Source organism: Balaenoptera ricei, chromosome 3, assembly GCF_028023285.1.
Source record: "Balaenoptera ricei isolate mBalRic1 chromosome 3, mBalRic1.hap2, whole genome shotgun sequence".
Taxonomy (NCBI): Eukaryota; Metazoa; Chordata; class Mammalia; order Artiodactyla; family Balaenopteridae; genus Balaenoptera; species Balaenoptera ricei.
The window spans coordinates 165142350-165165499 of record NC_082641.1 but is presented as its reverse complement, the minus strand read 5'-3'; the positions used below and the strand labels follow the sequence as shown (position 1 = coordinate 165165499).

The 23150-nt window shown below is 44.0% G+C and overlaps 2 protein-coding genes across 16 annotated transcripts in view; one reads left to right on the top strand and one right to left on the bottom strand.

The window, feature by feature from the left end:
• RUFY1 (RUN and FYVE domain containing 1) overlaps positions 1 to 8101 on the top strand; it is a 59144-nt gene extending 51043 nt beyond the window's left edge. For 2 of the 5 annotated variants that reach the window (XM_059917910.1, XM_059917912.1), the window contains exons 16-19: positions 2601 to 2649; positions 4386 to 4463; positions 6285 to 6375; positions 6719 to 8096. In XM_059917910.1, the coding sequence (XP_059773893.1) occupies positions 2601 to 2649; positions 4386 to 4463; positions 6285 to 6375; positions 6719 to 6909 (409 nt within the window). In that variant the 3' untranslated portion in view covers positions 6910 to 8096. Of the gene's footprint in view, positions 1 to 2600; positions 2650 to 4385; positions 5523 to 5564; positions 6210 to 6284; positions 6376 to 6718 lie in introns of those variants that run through there. The other 3 variants (XM_059917913.1, XM_059917911.1, XM_059917909.1) reach the window with 3 other exon arrangements.
• Positions 7921 to 17079, bottom strand: HNRNPH1 (heterogeneous nuclear ribonucleoprotein H1). Of its 11 annotated transcripts, none has more exons than XM_059917918.1 (14): positions 16981 to 17078; positions 16367 to 16495; positions 14917 to 15072; positions 14564 to 14707; positions 12942 to 13080; positions 11807 to 11985; positions 11656 to 11727; positions 11467 to 11600; positions 11186 to 11321; positions 10731 to 10790; positions 10548 to 10637; positions 9785 to 9877; positions 9274 to 9323; positions 8589 to 8676 (listed from the first exon to the last, which is right to left on the bottom strand). In XM_059917918.1, the coding sequence occupies exons 2-13, from the start codon at positions 16461 to 16463 to the stop codon at positions 9274 to 9276; spliced, it is 1350 nt and encodes a 449-aa protein (XP_059773901.1). In that variant the 5' UTR covers positions 16464 to 16495; positions 16981 to 17078; the 3' UTR covers positions 8589 to 8676. The 11 variants fall into 11 exon arrangements, with proteins under 11 accessions (XP_059773898.1, XP_059773899.1, XP_059773902.1 ...); XM_059917920.1 differs by having other exon boundaries at positions 11467 to 11579; XM_059917915.1 differs by lacking the exon at positions 9274 to 9323 and having other exon boundaries at positions 7921 to 8676.
• Between the last annotated feature and the right edge of the window lie 6071 nt (positions 17080 to 23150).

The window sequence follows — 23150 nt, the reverse complement described above, 5'->3', positions numbered from 1 at the left end:
GAGTCTGCTGTCTGTCTCCAGTGGGTGATGCTGAAGGAGTGCAGACCCTGCTGGTTCTGTCTCCCCTTCGACTTGACAGCCGTCCTTCCTGGTGTGCCAGTCCTGCCAGATTGCTCTGGACAGTCTGATAGGTCACACTGCAGACTGTGGAACTTGCCCGTTTGTGTGATGATTGCATTTTTAAACCCAGTGTGTAGCTTTTTCTCTTCGAGTCAGGACTCTTGGTTGCCAGTGACAGACATCCAACTCACACTGGCTTGCTTAACCAAAAAAAAATCATCAGGAATCAGTCTCTACCTCCAGCTCTGTCTGTCACTTACCTCACAGGTGGGTCTGGCCCCCACGGGGGCAGGGTGGCACCCAGCAGGGCTGTCCGTCAGAGAAGCGAAAGTTCCTCTTTCCCCATCACTCACACAGAGACCCCAGGTTGACTCACTGCTCCCACCTGAGTCCTGGTGCAGGCACAGTGAGCAGCACAACCCCGGGCTCAGGCCCAGTGCAGAAGACACTGTGACCAGAAAAGGTCCAGAGATGGGAACTAACGTGAGGATAAGCCAGAAACACACTAAAGTAGTCCACACGTGTGCACAACCTTAGGATTCTTCTGTCTGGAAAATTGGAAGGTTTCAAGCAGTGCTCTGGGCTGGCCCACAAAAGTATGAAGAAAAACAAGAAAGGAAAATGTTATGACTCTGGTGGATATGTGGTCTTTTCAGTAGTTTGACGTGAAGATGCTGCCCATTCGCCATCCTCTCCCACTCACCATATCTTTCTAGATCAGCTCAGGGCTGCTGGTCCCTTGTGCTCTGAGGGCTGCCTGCCACCTCTCAGGCCGAGTGCCCTGTGCTGCTGCCCCCACCGTGGGGAGAGCTCCTGGAGAGCGGGCAAGGCCAGGAGTCAACCCCACACTCAGAGCACAGGCCAGCTCTGAGGGCGTCCCTGAGACTAATGAGAACCAGATGTGGAGGCTGGCGTGGTGCTGGCTTCTTGGATTTGCAGTGGTGTTTAGACAGACGGATAGGGAGGTGTCCTCGGGGTGCCCTCCCCCCTTCTCAGGTGGCCAGCCCCACCTTTTCTCCTGCCTGTCCTCTTCATGTTGGACAGACAGCAAACAGAGTCAGAGACACACTCCTTCCTAGTAGGCCCCAGGCCTCAGAAAAGCGGACAGGCTCTGGTCTTGAAAACGCACCCCTGCACTTGGCAGCCTCCCAGCACTGCTGCCTGACCCAGCTTCAGAATGTCCTTCACAGCTGGGTTGTGTAGGTGTTGCCATGTCAGGGATACGTACCACGGCAAGGCTAGTGCTTTCTCCCCTCCTCCCTTCTTTTTGCAAGCCAACACCAGATGACAGAGAAGCCTGTTCTCAGATGCCTCCACCAACTACAGGCACAGCTGCCCAGTTTATCTCGGGAACATCTGGATTCTTTTCAAATTGTATTTCCCAGGAAAGTTCTTATATGTTGAGGCTGCCATCTTGACCTTGTCCATCCCAGGCAGCCTCTGGCCCTGTCAGCCCACTGGCCTATTTCTGCAGCCAGTCAGGGGACGGAAGGAGCACCTCCAAGCATTCCTGAAGGCCACAGGGTTTTTTCTTTTAAAGGCCTTGATGTTTGGTTTCCTAATCCTTCCCTAGAAGTCTAGCCTGTGTCTCAGAGGCCTGCCTCTCTGGCACTTAGATTAGGCTAATCCAGTGGCAGTTTAGGCTAATCTCAGCTTTTAAAAAAAGGCTTTGACAAATACATATGTTTCGTTTTATCTGGTTTAATTCTTCCAGTTTAGAGAGTGTTCAGTCCTGTCTTTTATGTGGAGAACTAAGGAATTATTCTTGCACTAACAAGAATGGAACAAGGGGACTTCCCTGGTGGCGCAGTTGTTAGGACTCTCAATGCCGGGAGCCCGGGGTTCGATCCCTGGTCAAGGAACTAGATCCAGTATGCATGCTGCAACTAAGAGTTCGCATGCCACAACTAAGGACCCCACGAGCTGCAACTAAGGAGCCCACATGCTGCAACTAAGATCCGGTGCAACCAAATAAATAAATAAATATTTTAAAAAAGAATGGAACAAGAACAAACAATCGTGCCCCCTGAGCCTGGCCATTCTAGACAGAGCAGGCAGCAGGAAAGGGGCTGGTGAGAGGCCTACAGATTCAGGTTCCTGCCATGGGGGAGCCCACGCCTGATACGGGAGCTCCCCCCTCCCCCACCCCGACTTAAAGCACATGTCACACTCAGGAATAGTTGCCCAGAGAAGCCAGAAACATGGGCTTTTATGAGATAATTCTCAATTTTTAAATGCTTGCAACTATTTCAAAGTCTTTTTAAATCCTTGCCAATTCAACAGTTTGTTCTTAGGCCAGATTCGGTCCGCAGGCTCAGCCTCAGACTGCGCCAGACATGAGCCAATACAGTGAGATGACTCTGGGATTATAAAGAGGTGGAAAGAAATAATTTTACAAGAACTCATGTTATCACACTCCCCTCTTACAAGTCTTGTTGACTTCACAAAGCCAAAAAGTTTTTGTGGGTTTACTTCGAGTTTGAAAGCCCCTCTAGTGAGGCTATGAATCTCTCTCTTTCTCGCTCTTTTTTTTTTTTAAGGTCAAAGCTGAAGATGGAAGACATCAAAGAAGTAAATAAGGCACTGAAGGTACTGGATTATTAATGTTATTAACATAAGAATCACTACTCGTAGCTATTAGTCAGCTCGTGCTAATATCCTAGCGTGCTCTTAGGTTTTCTCACAAAAATCAGGTGAGAATGTGTGGTTGATTGGTGGTTATTGTCACTTATTTACAGATAAGAAAATGCTGCTCAGAGCTATGTAACTTGGCTGAGATGACGATGCTGCAAGTGGCAGGGCCCAAGCTGGAACCGAGGTCCTCTGGTTCTGGTTTCTCTGCTGTCAGCTGTAGTTTGACATTAGGCCTAGATCATAGGTGCCCTAATGAAGGAAATGAAAAGTGACAGAAAGAGATCCAGGTATTTTTTTTTTTTTTTTTAATAGTGAGAGTAAGACCTTTCCCTCCAGGTGAGGGGCCAGAGGCCACACTGGCCCACTAAAGTGCCCTGTGCTATTTCTGGGAACCACTTAAGCCCTGAGCTGGGCCAAGTTTCTGGACCATTATGGGGAGGGCAGAGTGGCACACACAGCTTAAGGAGAGCAGGAACATGTGGTCCAGGTGACCTCGTGCACTACCGAGCTGGCCTGCTGGGGCTGAGAGAGTGGAGAGGAGGGGGCAGGAGCTCCTAGCCTTCAGCCTCAGCTCTGCTTTGGCAGCACTGCACAAACACCCTCTTCACAAGGCACCCTCCAGCGTATGCTAGAGCAGAGATCCTAATGTCTCTGACTACCAGGGCACCTCAGGTCAGAAGCAGCAAATTGTCACAGCAACTAACAGCAGCCTGGACTTGTAGTTCACATCAGTTTGCTGTATCCTCCCTTGTAGACTGAAAGCTCCTTGGATGTCATTGCTGTGAGCTGTTTATCTTTGTATCCCCTGCACTGCACAGAAGTGTTTGCACAAAATGTCAGCTGACAGTGCCAGAGGGAGGATAAAAATCATAAAATGGGACTCTAGAGCTGCGTGGAACTAGTGGACTCAAGGTTGAAAGCCCTGGGTGCGGTGCTGCAGCTCCCAATCATAAGGTCTCTCTGTGTCATCAGGAAAGTGATGGCCAACAAAAGCCAAGGAGCCATGAAAGTACACAGGGCCCTTGACCCCTGACCACCTCAGTCCCTGAGGCTGAATAAATCGCATATCCTAGTTTTCCCTTAGAAAGACCTCCAAAAAGGCATCTCTCTAAGCCTCAGTTGGCTCCTGGGCAGAATGGAGACATCTGCCTCCCACGATGCCCTGAGGACTGGGGGCTCAGCGTGTTGTGGAGAAGGGCTTCCTGTCTCCACAGCACGTTGCCTTCTGTCTCACGGTGGGGACTGTTGTCACGGATTTTCTGGTCTGGCTGACAGGGTTTGCCCTTCTTCCTCCTGCCAGTTCAGGAGGCACTTTGGATGATGTCTCAGCCAGGGTTGGAGTTAACCAGATCCTGATTCTGGTTACCTCAGCCACAGGGCATTTATTGAAACGGGGTGGGTGAGTCTCAGGTTAACGGAAGGCTGGAGAATCTGGCTTGAGGACTGGGGGCAACCTGTAGAGAACAGGAAGCCAGAGGGCAGGCAGGCTGCAGCACATGAGCTCCAACTGTGGTCAGGGTGGGGGACAGTCCTGTGAGGCCACTTCTAGTGGAGAAGAGGCAGTCCCGCAAAAGCAAACCAGGTGCTATTAGGAAGGGACAGTGGATGCTGGGTTGAAGGATGAACACAGCTAAAGGTTCATCGGGAGCCAAGCCGTAAAGTGGGATTCTGTGGTGTTCTTTCCTCCTCAGGGCCATACTTGGCTGAAAGACGATGAAGCCACGCACTGTAAGCAGTGTGAAAAGGAGTTTTCCATTTCCCGGAGAAAGGTATGTGGGGCTGCCCTCCACTCGCTCGCCCAGGGGCTGAGTTCGTGCCCTGCCTGGGCTCTCCTTCCTCTGGTTCTGGAACAGGCCTGTGGGACTAGGCCCACTGCATTGTGTTCATGCTCACTGGTCTGCTGGCCCATGCAGACGACCTTCCAGCCTGCCCCCTTTCAGGGACCCCAGCCAGTAAGTTACAGGCCTTGTCTCCATCACAGTCCTCTCAATGATTTGGGAGTTGGGGCTGCTTGTTTGCAGAAATGGTCTAAGTGTGTACATCAACTGAAAATTCTTTGGGAGCAATAGAACCAAAATCTAAGTTAGGCAAAAACAGAATCTATGGGGAACCTATGGGCAATAAGTCTCAGGACAGGCATCCAGGTGGCACCAAAAGGTAACTGGCAATCTGGGCAGGGCACTTGCGCCGGATGAATGCCTGTGTAGCCTGCCTTCAGGTTCCGGGAACAGAAGGTCTTGGGCCCAGCCTTTGGTCCAGGGTTGACAGGGCCTTTATTGACCAGTGGGGCAGGATATAGATCTCACACAAAATACAGAGCCTTTACTAAGGCTCCCCACACTGAATGGCCCAGTTCAAGGTCCATTGTCTAGCCTGACTGTGGGAGTGGGGGGCAGTTGGCAGAAGTGATGTATAGAACCTGGAAGAGCAGGGGACACACAGGTCCTTGTCTTGGTGTCTGCCATGTGCCCAAGGTTCATGGCAGCCGTTTACAAAAGCAAGATGCCCTTCTCAGGAGGGGCTGGCTAAAGAAACCTTGGGTCACCACCATGGAATGTAGCAATTGCAGAGAATGAACCCGGGCTCTTTAAGTAGCACAGACTACCAACTCAGTTAAGAGCTGTCAAGTCCAATAAAACACAAAGAAAAAGAACCTTAACTCACCCCTCCAAAACTCCATGGATTTTACAGGAACATAAATGTAGAAACAAGAGGTCTACAAGAACCCCTTCCAAATTGGTACATGCCTCACTGATACATGAGGGAGGGATTTTAAAGCATTAAACTTTTAAAGGTTGATAAACTAGAGCGGGTGTGCAGACCCAGGCAGCTCAGCGTGTTCTGAGCGTGAGCTCTTTTCCATCCTCTAGCACCACTGCCGAAACTGTGGCCACATCTTCTGCAACACGTGCTCCAGTAATGAGCTGGCCCTGCCCTCCTACCCCAAGCCAGTACGTGTGTGCGACAGCTGCCACACCCTGCTCCTTCAGCGCTGCTCCTCCTCCACCGGCTCCTAAGGTGGGGGCATCAGCAGGGCCTGCTTTCTGGACCAGTTGCCAGCCTGTCTTCATGGGCGTGGGCGGCCTCAGAGCAGTGCCAAACTCTTTCGGTCTCGAGGTGGCCAGGGGCTTGGGAGGTTAGTTTCCCAGGAGAACAAGATCCTCGCCTGGGCTGCTGACACTCTAGAACACAGCACGCGGGACCAGAAGCTGCGCTCCTCTCATTTCCAAATTGTATGGATTCAGCTCCTCTGGATTGAAATTCTTCTCCCTTGACACCACTGGTTTTGGTTCAGATATAACTTCATGATTTTGCTATTGTCATTTTTCAGTTTCCAAAGAATTAACCTATTTTGCAGCAGACCCACTAGTGTAGCGAGTAGTCAATTCCCTTCCCTCCCCGCCACCCCAGCATGCCTTCCCTGCTTCACAGTCAAGAAATCTGCTATTTCACACCCTTGTGAATATCCATCATTAGCCCTGCAATAAAATCATTTATTTTTCATAGTCAAGAAATTTGCTGTTTCACACTCTTGTGAATACCCATCATTAGCCCTGCAATAAAATCATTTATTTTTCATTCTGGTGCAGAAAATGAAGGAGCTGTGTCAGCTTCACAGGATGCCCAGAGCAACCCCCATTTCAGGACTAGAGGCCCTCGGTGAGGGCGGCTGCATTCAAGGTGAAGACCTGAGCCTGCTGTGTCCTGGGGTGCAGGCTGCTCTGCCCAGTTGAGCCAAAGCCAAGTTGGGCTGTTAAGTCCAACAAGCACAGAGAAAGCACCTGTCACCAAAGCCCAAAAGTTGTTCCCTTATATGTTTGGGTTGGCCAGAAAGTTCACTCGGGTTTTTCCTAACACCTTAAAGAAAAACACGAATCTGTATGGCCAGCCTCCAAAACTGTGTGCCCAGCTCCAAAGCTGCATTCATTCCAAACTGCAGATTTTCACAAGGTTCCAAATAACCACAATGTTTCTAGAGTTCTTTCAAGTTTCTAATTCTAGTCCCTTTTCTTCCTCCAATAAGGCATGGTTTTCAACAAAGATGTTCCTTTTGAAAAACTAGAGGACCAGGGGAAGGAACCCTCCTTGTGTCCAATTCCCCAGACATGGAGTAACTCAGTAAGATCTCAGGGGCAGCAGCTGAACACCAATGTTCAACAGTGCCTCCCCAGAAAATTATCAAGTACAACACTTCGGTATCCCCAACCCAACTGAAGGTATGCACCCAGCCTTCAGAGAGCGTGTGGCAGGGCAGGCAGACTGCAGGGCCCTTCATGCATACCTTCCACAATGCTGCCATCTACAGTCTGTAAATTAACGACTATCATTCCAAGCAGTTTTTCAGAGTATACTCACCATACTCACCTCACCCAAGAGGAAACCTTCAGCAGTCACAGCAAGTAAAAATGTACACGTGGCTTCAAACAGCACAAGCCTATATTCACAGCTCCGATTCTTAATTCTAACCTCAATACAGCGAACTTTTTCTATTAGAGGGATGATGAATGAGTGGCAATTCCCAAACTAGTGTTAAGTATCTGAAGGGAAACCTAGAACTACACTTGTAAGAACTGCTTACTACTTTCCTAGCAAATGTCTGAGTTCTCACCTACGATAATGGTTTCAATTACTGATTTAAACGAATCATTTGTTCTCCTGAAGTACAACTTGGTATTCTACTTCAGCTTTGTAAATAAATGGAATAATGTCACTCTTAAGTAGACTTGATCTTGAGGAATGAGGCAAAAATAAAGGTTGAAACCTCAATGTGAAAGTCCTCTATGAGCTAGCTCCTTCTAGAAGATACCCCATATAAGCAAAATTCGAGAGATGCCACCAGACTGGGAAGGGCAGCTCTGGTCAGCCAGCCGTTGCCTCTGGCGCTTCCTCGGCCATGCTCAAAGACCTCCACGGACATGCGCAGCATGCGGCGAGACCTCTGCCTCCCCCTGGCTCTGCGCAAGTGCTTAGCAAGTCAAAAGGCAATTCAGATCAGATCCTGTGCAGCCAGGCCAGACACACAAGTCCTTCCACAGGGCCCCAGAGCTACATTTACCTTCAGTTGCACTGCAGGGAAGAGAGATCTGAAGACATCTACAAAGCGGCCACAACTGCCGAGCCTGTCTGCCACAGCCAGAGACGTGGGCCACTGTTCACCTATGCCCCAGGCAGGAATAGATCACCAAGAAACAGTCCACATGACACTGAAGCACAGACAAGACAAAGTGCGGTTTTTAAAAGGAAGATTTATTCAACAAGTTTCACTTAGCGCAATACACCTAAAAGGAAAATCACAATACAATGAAAAGATTTAAATCAAGGCCTCAGAATTTCATACGAACACCAAGACCAAAATCCTAAAGTACTGGTATTGCGTCTCAAATTTTCCCCATTAACTTAAAAAGAAAGCTTAAACTTACGTGCCATAGAGGTTATTAAATGAAACTAGAATTAACAAACATGCCAAATGTTTCACTTTTAATTGTAGACACAGCTATATTGAGTTTTACAAAAAAGCATGTCTTTCAACAATGCATCCAACAGTGTTCAATGTAATGTGGTGTAAGCAACATTTAACATAATTCAACTGCTTTAACCTAAATACACCTACTGCTTAAGTACATCCTACAATATAACTAATGTGAGAAAAGCTGAAAATTATTTAACAGTAATAGATTACTCAACCTAGTTACATCCTAAATGAATGTTTGTGTTCAAAAATACTGAACCTTAAGTCTTTAAAACAATCCTGATTTCCACTTAGAGTAAGCATAAATCACAAGCTTGTATTGCAAAACTGTTAAAACTTAAGTTTTGTTTTTCTTTTAAAAAATGCTGACCAGGAGTCAGTGATCAGGATCAATTACATTCCCCATCCACCACTCATACTGGACATGCTAGACATCCCTCCCATTCCGTTCACTCCCATAGATGCTCGGCTTCCACTACTGTAGTAGCTGCTGTTCACTGCTCCTTGGCTGCCTGCAAAGAGATCAATTTGACAAGTCAGGGTAAGTATCAGATTATCAGTCAACTAAAATATAGCATTCCAAGAAAAAGTTTAAAAAGTATACGAGTACAAATGGCTGCTGTCCAAGTGGCGAGAAGCATGTTTGGGAAAAGGGACTCCCGACGCCAAACAAGTCTCAATTAACCCCTTTTCTCTGCAGTACCAACTTGCCAGACTCTTGTGCTACCATTTAATTGGATGCTTCAGGATCAACGTGGAAAATTAAGTTTAAAGGAAAACTAGTGTTTTTCAAAAATTGCAAAATTACTTCATGTTGTTTTTAAAGCTAAACAAAGCATTTTAAAAAAAAAATTTACCATAAACATTCACAATGTGTCCATCGAATGGCATGTATGAATAGGGAGCACAGGGGCAATCTCTTGCTTTTCCTATTCATGGCGGGCAGGAAGTGAGACGACGAAGTTGGACTAAAGGCAACTCACTGTGCCCAAAATGGCAGCCTCCATGGAGTTAAATCAGAGCCATTGACTGCTATAGAAAGTGTTACTACAACATATCAGTATTTGCTATTGGGAATTTTAAATTATACTTTTTGAGAAAATATTTACCTATGCAATGTTTGATTGAAAATCACTGGAGTTTTCCTGTAAAACTTGGTCTGCAAAAGGATTTTGTAGGGTAAGACTATAATACCAAAATCACCATTCTTTAGACCAATTGAAAAAATTAATTAATAAAACCAATCCTAGGTTAACTGACTAGTAAATACGGTCCTAAACCCAACCACCATTCTATTATTTAAAATTCTCCCTCCATCTAAAATGGATTTATTGCTAACAAAAAGACAGAAAAAGTGAACAATTTTATTTAATGTTTTAACAAATGGAGGCAGATGTTTTCTGGCTCAACATTATTCAAAGTTGCAATAATGACTATTTTGAATTCATACAATACTTCCCCCTCCCAATGATTGATTCTGAAAGTTAAGCTATTTGAACAGTTATATTAGGATCAAGAGCATACATTTAATAACCCAATTTCACCATAAAGGAGCCTGAATATTCCCAACTAAAGAAACCTGCCTGAAACTTATTCAAGTATATAAAAAAACACACTTACCATATCCACTCATGCTGCTCTGGCCACCATAGCCGCCTCCATAACCACCACTCAGCTGCTGGCTGGCTGGGCCGCCATAACTGGACTGGTTTGCTGTTAAGTTAAGAGAACATTAGAACCTTGTTCCTTATGTAATGTGGTACCTGGTGGTACCGGGCTTGTAATTCTAAATCTATTATTTTCCAGTCTTGATCTTACATCACTATATATAACCCTCTGTGCCTCCTTCTGCCTATTGTCTATGACCAGACTACCTTTCTATCCATCATTTGAGCTAGTCAAACAGTTATAAACCACAAGGCCAACAGCATACACATCAGCAGTACTGAATCCACGTTTCCGTAAGTAGAGGCATTTTGACAAGACCTTATGAAAATGCTTAACTGGATTTAGTGGGACTTTCCCCCATAATTCGATATATTAAGGGTAGGTCAATACACAGGTATCACTAAACACCTGATTATGCCCCAAAATTTATTTTGATCCTGTGCTTTTTGCTAAATATTACTTTATAGATTTATACTTCATATACAATTCAACTAGTTTCTTTCTGTAGTCCCCTCCCCCAAAAGTACTTCAAACTAATTTGTTATCTAACAGTTTTATTTAACTCACAAGGATTTAAGGCACATATACTATTCAAATCAAAACTTTTCTTTGCCTAAATTATGCTAAACTCCTTACATATAAATTAACTTAACTTATATAATTGACTTATATAGATATAAATGTTTTGGTTTTTAAAAAAACTAACGATATTTACACAAGCCCATGCCTCCCATCATTTGGCTACCATAAGCACCACCGCTTGCTCCTGCTGTAGAATTCAAGAAGAGTTCTACATATCTGTGTTCTGAAATGAGAGAAAAGGCATACAAGGTTAGCTTAAAAAAAAAGACACTAAAGTGATATTTACACAAACCCATGCCTCCTAGCATTTGGCTACCGTAAGCACCACCGCTTGCTCCTGCTGTAGAATTCAAGAAGAGTTCTACATATCTGTGTTCTGAAATGAGAAAAAAAAGTTGAAAATGTTTGTTGGTGAAATAAAAGGATAAGCACTTTTAGTTCAAGTAGATCTGTGAACTATAAATACTTTTAGTAAAAAAAAAAAAATTCTAGCTGCTTCTTTCAGCTGATTTACTTCATGCAAGTTTCAAAAAGCAATCTTATTCATCTAAATTGCTTTAAGTTTGTCAATTAAGCATATACCTTAGTCAGTGTTCTTATCACAAATTCTTTTTAATCATACTAACTTTAAAAATCCACGCACTTTTTAAACATCCCATAGAACCCTATTATTGAATTACAGATTTTTCTCATCCTTACTATTCCTTTATCATAATCATTAGTCACACAACTACCTATAAAGAGACCTGAAGATCCTTAAATCACACTTACGCATATTTGCTTTGTCTTTTGACATAGCTGCCACAGCATCTTCATGAGTTGCAAACTCGACATCTGCTTCACCAGTTACTCTGCCATCGGGACCAATTTCAATATGTACTCTCACAGGGTTGAGTGGTGAAAAAAACTAAATATAAGGTATTTCAGAGAATCAAGTCAAATACTGTTACAGAAAACAAAATTTTAACATGCTGCTTCACTTAAGTAGAATAAGAACCATGTTTTTACTGTTATACTGAAATATACAACTTATGAATTTATCCTACACTTACATTATAAATGTCGTTCTCAGTAGCTCTGTAAGGTAATCCCCGCATGTGTACACAGTGTCCTGTTGTGCTCTGGAAAGTAGAGCCACCATCCCCGTATCTGTGATCTGACATTCCTGAAAAACAATAATTGAGGTCTAGATGAACAAGAGTTAAGTATCCCTCAGATGAGAAATTCAATTCTTACCTTACCTCTTCCAAATCTATCTGACCCAAATCCATAGCCATCATTATAGCCATTATAATCATCATAGCCTCCATAACCTGAAAGGCAAGAAGTACAATCACTAAATGAAAAGTCACATAAAGAACAGACCTCGTGACACCTGCGCAATACACATACCTCCACCATAAGCACCACGCCTCATCCTTTCAAAGCCAGCTCCTCTTCCAATGCTGTTATACCCTCTGCCAGCCCCAGGTCTGTCATAGGGACCTGGCCGCTGCATGGCCATAAGTTTTCGTGGTGGATCATAGTGAGTTCTAACTTCAGCTCGACTGCTCTTAAAGATTTCGATATACCTAAAGCATTGTTCATGAGGAAAGGGAGTGGGGAAGGGAGAGAAAACATTAGTTCATTTCATACAGGTATTCAGTTACACAAGAAAACAATGTAGTCATAGCCATGAAACTGACTAATATTTAAAGCCAGATTTCTTATATTTGTATAGGCAATGACCAGAAATTCACTCAATTTTAAGATTTAATGTAAACTTTATAGAAAAAAAATTCACTCCTCTGAGGCAGAGAGCCCAACCTTAGGGGTAGAGAGGAGTACTGTAAATAAATGTCTTAGGAGGGAAAGAATTCCACTCAACTTTCAACATTTCATGTCTTAATAAAACCATTGGCATCATGTATAGCAAGTGAGCTAAAAAGCCAGTCTCCACCAACAGTCTAGCCCACACTACACATTTCCTTCTGCCAATAAATACCCCAGCCTATGCTTTTAGTAGGAATCAGCATAGGTAAGCGCATGCTTCAATGAAAAATAGTCACAAGCAAAGAGAATAAAACCTTTTGTGACAATTTCTTGAAAGCTATGCTTATTAATACATATGCAGAAAACATTTATACAGCAAGAAAGTTTGTTGCATTTCAACTTTAAAAACAAGATCAGAAAGTATCACATTTTCTTATGGTAATATTAATATACTAGGTGGAATTATTACAGCTAAAGCCAGGTTTGCATTAACATTTTTAAAACCATAGTCTCTCAACTCCAGTGACTGGGGTTAATGAGGAATCCTACAAAATTGTAAAGCAGACCAAATTAACTGGGGACAATTTCAAAACCTAAAATTTAATCTGAAAGCACTATGGGACTTTGACATAGGAAAAGTTTGAAAACTGTGGCAAAACATCAAATAATTGGGACTAGGAATCAGATTTTCTTCCTTGATTCTAAGCAGAGAGAATATGGATTTAATTGTTTACCATAAGAAAAGTGACAAATCCAACCAACCATCCATCCCCACCTGTGCCCTATTCTTTCCTTGTGTTTCTTTAGAGCCTTTTCAGCTATTTCCTGTGAAGCAAACTGCACGAAGGCCTCCCCCGTACTCCTCCCCTGGAAGTCCACCGGCAATGTTATCCCATTTGGCACGATTTCCAACCCTTCAACCCAAGGACAAATAACCCCAGTAGGGGGGCAATATTAACATCACAAGCCCAGAAATGATTCTTCTTATAGCTTTAAATACACCAGAATTTTAACTTTAGGTGAACGGTATGCTTTCAACAAGTACTCTTTAAAAATTCATTGCAGTAATATGAAGTTCCATTATAAGAAACTATTAACTCAATTCTTAACACACCCCATGACATGGTATGTAAGAAAAAACTTGCTGAACACAGGATGCATTAAGAATTCAACAATTAAGAACACTTATTTATCTATGCAACTTAATGTTGAAAATTATACAAGAATTTAACAAATTTTCAAGCATTAAAGACAACAGTTTTACTAAATTCAAGATACACCTTTTACCTCATTTCATATTGCAATGTTTTAAAGTTAGTGGAACTTCAGTTTTAAGAAATTACATATTTAAACATTTAATATACAAATTGAAACATTGTTTAGTCATATAATTGACAAACATACAATCTAAGCTTTCAACAAACAACTGATCTAACACAGCACAATCATGCACTCTTATGCTCTAATAGTAGTAAGATTCACTTCTGGAAATTCCGTCTATGAAAAATCCTTTCCGTGGAAACATTCCCAAGCTTACAAAAAGGACTTAAAGCACTTTCCTAGAAGATATGAAATTATGTTCATATTTAACGATGTTGACAGATAGCATTCAATTCTCACCAATTTAGACAAAAACAATAAAAACAGACTTGATTGCAAAAATTCTGGCAAAATATTAGGACTTGGTATGTATCTAGTTAAGTCAAGATTTTAACACATACTAAACCATGAAAGGATTTCTTGTTAATTCCAGTTTATCACAACATGAATATTAAGCAACAGTATTTAAAATATATACTCTAACATTCTGCTAAACATTCAAATACTTTAGGCCCAAAACAATTTCAAAACACTTTCTGTACTTCAGATACTAAGACTACATTCAACCTACACTTACTTATATTAGATTGACTTTCAGTAAGTTTAATTCCCTGGCTAAACCAATTGTTTCCGTAAGTTTTTTTTTTGTATAAACAGAATGAGATGATTAGAGAATTTCTGGTCCCATGACCCAGTGTCTCTTACAATATAGACACTTGCCATAAATTATAACAACCTAACATATTAATCTAATGTTAAGGGATCTTACCTTTAACTTGAAGTACTTAGCTGTACAGCAATGTGAGGAAAGTAGTTAAGTTGTTGAGGACAATCCTCAAAGATCTACTCTGAACTACAATACTAAATATAGGCAGTTAGCATTTTGGAAGTACTTAATTAATCCACCTTTAAGATGGGCTTAAATTATTTGAAGGTCTCCAGGAGGAAGAAAACATTAATTCATCTGCATATACTCACAACCTGTTTAAATATCTAAGCTACTCAACTTAAGGTCTATTCAATCACATGTTGCCAGAGGCTAGCCAGAACTGCTCAGCAACAAACAGGACTACATACCTGAGAAGAACTGAACAATTTCTTCCTTGCTACATCCAAAGGGGAGTCCTCTAAGCCGTACAAAGCCATCATTGGCCGTGTCAGGACTATTTGGACCAGTATGCTTCAACACCCAATCCATTTCAACGTTGTTTGACTTGAATACTGAAAGAGGTGCTTAGAATTAGTCAACTTTGGAAAGTTAGAAAACCAAGTTCAGACTTCCTGGGTCTTTAGATAATCTAGGTAGAGCTGCCATAAACTCTTAGATGACCATTTCCATGCGGTCAAATACCTAAAATTCAGAAGGGGTAAGATAGATTTCTATTTGTTTAATGTTTTATTTACTGTTACTAGGGCAATGTAAATCAAACCTTCAACATATCTGTGTCCCATAGTTTCTCTGTCTTTTTTCAGGGCCAATTTGACTTCATCTTCTGATTCAAGTTCAACAAAAGCCTCGCCACTCGGTCTGCCTTCTCTGGTGTAGATGAAACGAATACCTTGAGCCCCATTTTGAATTTTGCAGTCTGGAAAGAAAACAACTGTTAATACAGAATTTAAAACTAAAAACCACCTCTGGGTGATGAAATGCCTATACACAACCCCACTACAAAGCAGACATTTGCAAAGCCTAAAATGAGCAAGGTATTACTAACTCCTAGGGTGTCTCTTTCAGTAATTAAGCAGTTTTCCTCTCATGACCAAACTTTCTTATTCCCTAGATATATTCCCAATCCATCAAGAAAATCCAGTATTCAAAGCACTTTCTTAATGAAGTTATCTCCAAATCCTCACTATTCAAGTGTCCATTAATCATCCTTTTTATAACTCCTCAGTAAACTTTTAAGTCTGGACCTTGTGATTTTATGGCATTGTCTGAATAAATGTAGTTTGGAGTTTTGATTTGGGGTATCTGACAGTTTTACCTTACTAGCAGCAACATTACAATTTCTTGCTCGAATCCGAATTGCAGGGCCAATACTCACCTGAAAGGGGATCAATGTTACCAAGCTAAAATGCTCCAAGTTGCACAGCTGAAGCCAAACCCAGTCTTGCCCACTGCAAGGTGGCTTCCAGTGTACTTGGTTCTTGTTTTACAGGTCGTTTTCCGTTACACACGCTAAATTCAGATAGTAAGTCAATACTACAAATATCCTTCCAAAACCTGTAAATTTCTCCCAAATGTATCTTTCAATCTAATCTTACACTAATAATGAGAACAAGAACATTTGGCAGACATTATTCAGGAAACCTACATACTGGGGAAAAAACTACATAGGCAAGAAAACTTTCCTGGGCTTCAGTGTCCTCAACTGTAAAGTGAGCCAGATCAAGAACTATGAGAAATAACTCTTCAGTTACAAAATCTTGATGAGGGAAATTGTCTGAAATTAAGAAATGACATTTTATCTTTCCAAAGTAGAATGCCCCTTTTCAAATAAACGCCAAAACTGGAAAGGTGTTATTATATTTGTTCAGCTGCTGGGCAAAGTTCTCAAGATTGAAGGGGAAATCCCATCTTTCCCCATTTATCCTTTCTAAAAGACATCCACAGAATGACTAGTACTTAAAAAAAAAAAAAAAATCCGCCAGAGGGGCCGCATTCCCCCAAGAGGGCCGGGCGGGCGGGGCTTTCGCAATTTCCATTGCGTAACAGCGGCCGGCCAGGCGCGAGCAGGACAGCGGGAACCGCTGCCGCCCGCGCCCCACCAGGGGGCGCCCTGGGCTCGGCCCCCACCCCACCCCCCACCCCGCCGCCGCCGCCGCCTCCCCGCCCGCCCTGAAGCCCGGGCTGAACTCCCGCCTCCGCTTCAGACTCACCAGAAAAAAACCGCTGCACTTCGTCGGCCGAACAAGACCAAGGCAAGCCCCGGACCTTCACCACGAATCCCTCCCCGCCTTCGGTGCCCAACATCATCGTCTCTTACGGGGTCCTGGCGTCGAAACAGCCTGCAAGACGAATATGAGGATCAGACCTAAGAAATGTTAAAATTAGTCAGCCCTCCAATCTCGAAACGCCCTGCCGGCCCGCGGCGCCTCCGTATAGATCGAGCCCGTGCGGACGTTCCGACCCAGACGACTCCAACACCGAACGCCCAGTTGGCCAGCGGCCGGGTCCCCGAAGCCGCTCTGCGCACCAGGTACCAGTGCCCCAAGCCGAGGGGGCACCCGGCCTAGCGCCAGCGTGGAGGCAAGGAAATGGCGGCGACCGCTTCCGCTCCGCCTCCTCAGACATCTCACACAATAGAGTCGGCGCGGCCTGCAGGCCTCAGCGGCCCTGCCACGACTCGGCGAACCATTCCTGGTGTCTAACGGCAGCCCGCATCTTACTAAAGCCCCCGCAGCCTCTACAGAGACCTTGGGACAAGCAATCCTCGCAAAACTGGCATCGTCGGGGGCCGCTAGGTGGTAAATACGGAACACCAAACACTCACCTGCAAACACAACTTCGGCGCGGCTGCGAAGAAATGGCTAGCAGGCGCCTGCGCAACCTAAATAAGGCCCTTTGAACAAGCTCTGCGCACGCGCAGCTAGGTGCCCGCACCGCCCCCTTGCGTCACACAGAGCTCGGGCGCATGCGTAATATTATGAGCCGGCCCACCTCCCACCAGTAAATTATTAGACGCATGCGTATTTGGGTCAGCCCCGCCCACCTCCTTAAACCCGCCGGGCTTTTTTGCGCCTGCGCCTTGCCGCGATTATTCGAGCCTTAGCGGTTTGAGTTCCATGCGCATGCGTCTTCCTTCAAACCGTTCGCTCGACTTACCCGCCAGAAGGGGGAGGGGTATGGCGGCAATTAGTTCCCTACAGGAACCGTACCGGGCTCTGGGTTGTGATGAGGTGTCCCTAGCCTATTATCCGCAGTCCTAGCTGACCTGAAAGTACAAGCGCTCCCCTCCCTCGTGCCGCCTATACTCCTTTTCTCCCTAGAGCCATCCCGTGACAAACTGGGGGCTGCGGGACTGCATACTTCCTGCACCCGAAGCCACCCCCGCGGCGCCGGGAGCATGTACAAGTCCTTCGTGCCGCCACTGCCCCTTACCTGCCGCCGTTGGGCCTGGGGCCCGGACCCCAGTCCCGTACCCCGCTTTTGCCCTAACGAACTCCCACCCTACGACCCCCGCTGCCTCGCCCCGGGGTCGGCCGGCTGGGTGCTCGCACGAGAGGGGGGCGCCGGATGCGCGTCCCGTCGCGCCTCGTGAGCGCAGGGTGAGCCGCCGGTGCACGACGGACTTCGCTCTCCCGAGCAGGTTCCCCCTTAATTTTCCCAAAGCTAAGTAGATACCGTTATGTCCATTCCCCAGGTGGAGGCGTTCAGTTCGGCAAGACTCCAGGGTCACCCCATGGGCGCATATGGCCCGAGACTAGTGATGTTCGTGATTTCCGGCAGCACTGCGGAAACTGGGACCATTCCCGTAGCCTTCCAGTCCTCCCCTTGTGTGATGCCGGCTGTCCTCCCCACCTCGGCCACATGCAATAAACACAGGGGTGCCACAGCGAAGGCCTCTCTGAGTGCCACCACGGGAAGATGCAAGTAAAGCACGTTTTCGCCCCTACAATGGTCTGGAGGTCGTATCCGGTTTTAACAGGTTTGAGAAAACTGGAGAGGACATCAATGGAACAGGGAGAAGATGATCCAAGATAAGGTCCCAGAGGTAGGCGAGGCCCGATCCTGAAAGGCCATTTAGGCCTTGGCAAGGGTGATAACTCCAAGCACACGAGAAGGCTTTGGCAGGTCTTCAGCAGGGCGCAATAGGACCTGTTTGAAAAGGAAAACTCTGTTGCTGGGTGTGAAGGGGACTCAGACGGGTCAAGCATGGTGAATGATGCTCCTTGCTCTCAATTGCAAAAAGAGCTAGAGGAAATAGAGGGCATTTCGGCTGAAGTCACCAAGATGTGGGATTCCCAAGTCTTGCAGATTGAAGGTCTATCTCTGAGTGATTCAAAACCAAGAACAGTTTTTGCTCTTGGGTGCTATCTCTCCAGGACATCACTAGGATATCTCTCAAGGTTTCTTAATAGGTTACAGCATTTGAGAGCTCTGGTCTAATTAAATGACTTAAGAAGGGAGTTCCCTGGCGGTCCAGTGGTTGGGACGCCACGCCGAGGGCCTGGGTTCCATCCCTGTTCAGGGAACTAGGATTCCGGAAACCGCAGGGCAAGGGCAAAAAAAAAAAAATGACCTAAGAACACTAGTTTCTGATTAGATGAGGGAAAAGCCCTGATCCCCTTGGTAGTGCATTATAAAATCATGTTTTCGGGAATTCCCTTGTAGTCCAGTGGTTAGGACTTGGCGCTTTCGCTGCCGTGGCCTGGGTTGAATCCCTGGTCCTGGAACTAAGATCCCGCAAGCTGCGCGGCCAAAAAAAACCCTAAAAAGATACACAGTATATCATGTTTTCGCCTTTTAACAACACGGCTACACTTCTAAGATTTGTTTGTTTTTTGGCAGCCTGGCTCGCGGGATCTTAGTTCCCCGACCAGGGATCGAACCCGTGCCCTCAGCAGTGAAAGCGCAGAGTCCTAACCACTGGACCGCCAGGGAAGTACCTAAGATGTTTATTTTTCCTAAAGTTTTCTAGGATTTTCTTCCATAATAAGTAGATGTAATGTATAATCATCATAGAAATATTAGATCATTTCCTCAGGATAGATTTCTAGGAGTAAAATTATTAAATGAAAGAATCTGAATATTTTTAGGGCTACTTATAGTAAAAGGTTATCGCACTTGACAACACTCTCAGCAGCAGGTGAGGGCTCCGTATCCCTTTGTTGTGCTGGCATTGAAATTTTCCTTTCCTCTAATCTTTGCTAATTTAATACTGAGAAAAACCATATCTCTAATTTGCATGTTTGATTATTAGTAAAATAGAATAAATTATATACAATTAATGCTGATTCCCTCATATAAATTGTCAGTTCAGCTTCTTTCTCCAGTGCTCTTTTGGTCTTTATTAAGACTATTACCTTGGCCATAATTGCCCCAAACATTTTTCTGTTTGATTACCTTTTAATTGTTGTTGTTTTTAATGTTTAGACATACAGAGGTTTTTCATTTTGGTGAAGTCAAAGCCATGGATACTTTGAGTTTGTCTTTAAGCTTAGCAAGCCCTTTCCTATACAGAGATGAAGCACATTTATTCATTATCTTTTTCACCAATTATAAAGCACATTTTTTTCAGTTTAACCTCTCGAAATAGGGATGTGCCTTAAGAACCAGTGGCGCGTCCTAGTTTAATTGGCGGAATTTTTTTATAAGTGGTACATAAAACATGGTGTGTCTTAAAATTGATGACCTCGGGACATCCCTGGTGGTCCAGTGGTAAAGAATCCGCCTTCCAATGCAGGGGACGCGGGTTTGATCCCTGGTCAGGGAACTAAGGTCCCACATGCCACGGGGCAGCTAAGCCTGCACACCACAACTAGGGAACAAAGATCCAACAAGCCACGTGGCTCTGCCACAAAAAAAGTAATGACCACTAGAAAGAGTCATAATAGAGCTGGAAAGAATGCAGGGAAGTGCCATGCCCATTGGACTGTAAATCGGTACACTAGAGGGCTACTGGCAATGTATATTCAAGGTCTTAAAAATATGCATTACCTTGGACCCATACATTCCACATCTACTTTTGCACAGATTTAAATTTGTAAGAATGTTCATCACAGCGTGAAATAGGTAAATTTTAAAAGCAACTTAAATGTCTACTGGTGTATTGAATAAATTATAGTACAACTTTATCATGCATTGTCACCGGGGTCAATATAGCCTCCCAAAGAGGCAAAATTGGTTCTTGATTGTGGGGAGAAGAGTGAATACATCTAGGCTATTACAATGGTTTTTAGCCACAGTACCTAAAAAGATATACAGTATATCTATGCTATTAACATTTCACATGGGGGAGAATTAGGAAAAAAATTGTCTGAAAAGGTTCCTTTGGGTGACAATCATAGGAAAAAAAAGTTGAGAAAAACTGATCTATATAATGCAATACTTTGCAGTTTTTAAAAATGGTGACTAGAATTATATTTTTGGAAAGATGTTTACAATATTTGTTGAGTAAAAACAAAACAATGAAACAATAATTATTATGCATTATTATGAAGCAGTAATACAGTATGGCTCAGCTTCCTGGAAATATAATTACACACATGCATAAAGAAAAATACATATATGGAAAAGATATATGTATAATCTTATACATATATAAAAAAATTTTTTTTTCTTCTCTGTATTTTCTCTTTCTTCTTTTTCTTTCTTCTTTTTTTTTTTTTTTTTTTTTTGGCCATACACCACTCGCGGGATCTTAGTTCCCCAGCCAGGGATTGGGCCCCTGTGCCCTGCAGTGGAAGCGCGGCTTCTTAAGCCCTGGACTGCCAGGGAACTCACTCTTCTCTGTATTTTAAATTGTTTTAATGCTGAACACATTACTTGTAGCTATAAAACTTTAGAATTTTCTGAGTAGTAAGGATTGAGAACGTTTGAATGTGAGTTTCCTCCCATCATCCTAGCACCGCTGCATCAGCTGCCTCCGGATCGTGCTGAGGACCGGTGAACCCCACTTTGAAGCTGGAGACTGGAAGCATAGCAACGGTGGTTCAGTGGTTAGAACCTGGGTACAGAGTCCCAAAGCCATCCCAACCCGGTGCAGCATGGCTCGGCCCTTTCAGCTACATAATCATGGTTGTCTTAAATAAGAGCTCCTCCGACGCCTGGTGAGGGCTCCGAAACCATTTAAACCGCTCAGTGTGAATTCTGATATGTACTTTTCCTAAGTGCGATAGAAAAACAAAGGTGTCCCCACAGCCAGCCCAGCGTCGCAGCTGAGGGGAGGGGCTGGCGCTCCTGATGGAGTGAGTTCAGCTGCTGGGGTGGCCTGGAAAGGGGATCCTAACACGCCCTCTTCTGTTCTCTCAGCGCCATCTCCTTTAGGCAGAATGTGAGAACCATTGGTTTTGAACCTTCAAGGTACTGGCCCTGATTTCCCAAAGCTTCAGCTGGACACTCACTGTGGTTGAATCCTTCGGCCATGTGTTCAAAATGTACTGATGACTAATGTCATTACTTACCTTATAAAATGTTTTATTTATTTATTTTTGGATCTGTTGGGTCTTCGTTGCTGCGCGTGGGCTTTCTCTAGTTGCGTCGAGCGGGGGCTACTCTTTGTTGAGGTGCGCGGGCTTCTCATTGCAGTGGCTTTTCTTGTTGAGGAGCATGGGCTCTAGGCGCGCGGGCTTCAGTAGTTGTGACATGTGGGTTCAGTAGTTGTGGCACGCGGGCTTAGTTGCTCCGCGGCATGTGGGATCTTTCTGGAGGAGGGATCAAACCCGTGTCCCCGGCATTGGCAGGCAGATTCTTAACCACTGCGCCACCAGGGAAGCCCCATTTTGACCATTTTTAAGCGTACAGTTCAGTGGTAAGTACATTTACAATGTTGTGCAAATATTTCCACTCTCCATCTCTAGAACTTTTTCATCTTCCCCAACTGAAACTCTGTACCATTTAAACACTTAACTCCCCAGTCCTGCTCCCCCAGACCCTGGTAACCTCTATTCTACTATCTGTCTCTAGGAATTTGCCTATTCTAGTACCTGATATAAGTGGACTCATACAATAATTGTCCTTTTGTGTATGGTTTATTTAACATAATGTTTTCAAGGTCTATCCATGTCCTCAGTTTCCTTCCTTTTAAAGCTGAATAACATTCTGTTGTATGTATATAATACATTTTGCTTACCCATTAATTCATTAATGGGTTGGTTCCACCTTTTAGCTATTGTAAATAGTGCTGCTTTGAACTTTGGTGTGCAACTATCTGTTTGATTTCCTGTTTTCCATTCTTTCAGCCTGTATGGAAAACATTTTGGCAGTTCTTCAAAAAGTTAAAGATAGAATTACCATATGATTTAGCAATTCCATTCCTAGATATGTACCTTAACTATTTTACATTCCTCCCAGCAATTCACGCGGCTTCCAAGTCTTTCCTCATCATCACCAACACTTGCTATTTTCTGGCTTTGTTTTTGTTTTTTGACAGTAGCTGTCCTAAAAAGTGTGAAGCAGTATCTCACTGTGGTTTTGATTTGCATTTCCCTAATGATTAGAGACATTGAGCATTTTTTTTCATGTGCTTATTGGCCATTTGTATATCTCATTTGGAGAATGTCTATTCATATCCTTTGTCTATATTTGAATTGGGTTGTTTGTTTTTTTGTTGTTGAGTTTTAGGGGTTCTTTATATACTCTGGATATTAATCCCCTATCAGATATATGATTTGCAAATATTTTCTCTCACTCTGTGGGTTGCCCCTTACATTTTTGGGTCTTTGTAATTTCATTCTCCTTTTGGAAGCTTCCTTTACCCACTGCTTACTAGCTTTCACATATGCATTCTATTCATGAATTCACTCACCCAACAAATGTTCCAGTACAATTCCTACGCCATGCTCTGGGATGAGCCCTAGAGGCATGATCACAGGAGAAAATATCCCTGCCCTAGGAACTTCCAATCTAGAGGGGGAAATTAACAAAAAATTAAGAAATATGCAGTTCAGTCCATGACTACAGATTTTGGCAAGTGCTGTGCAGGAGCCCCTAATGTAATTT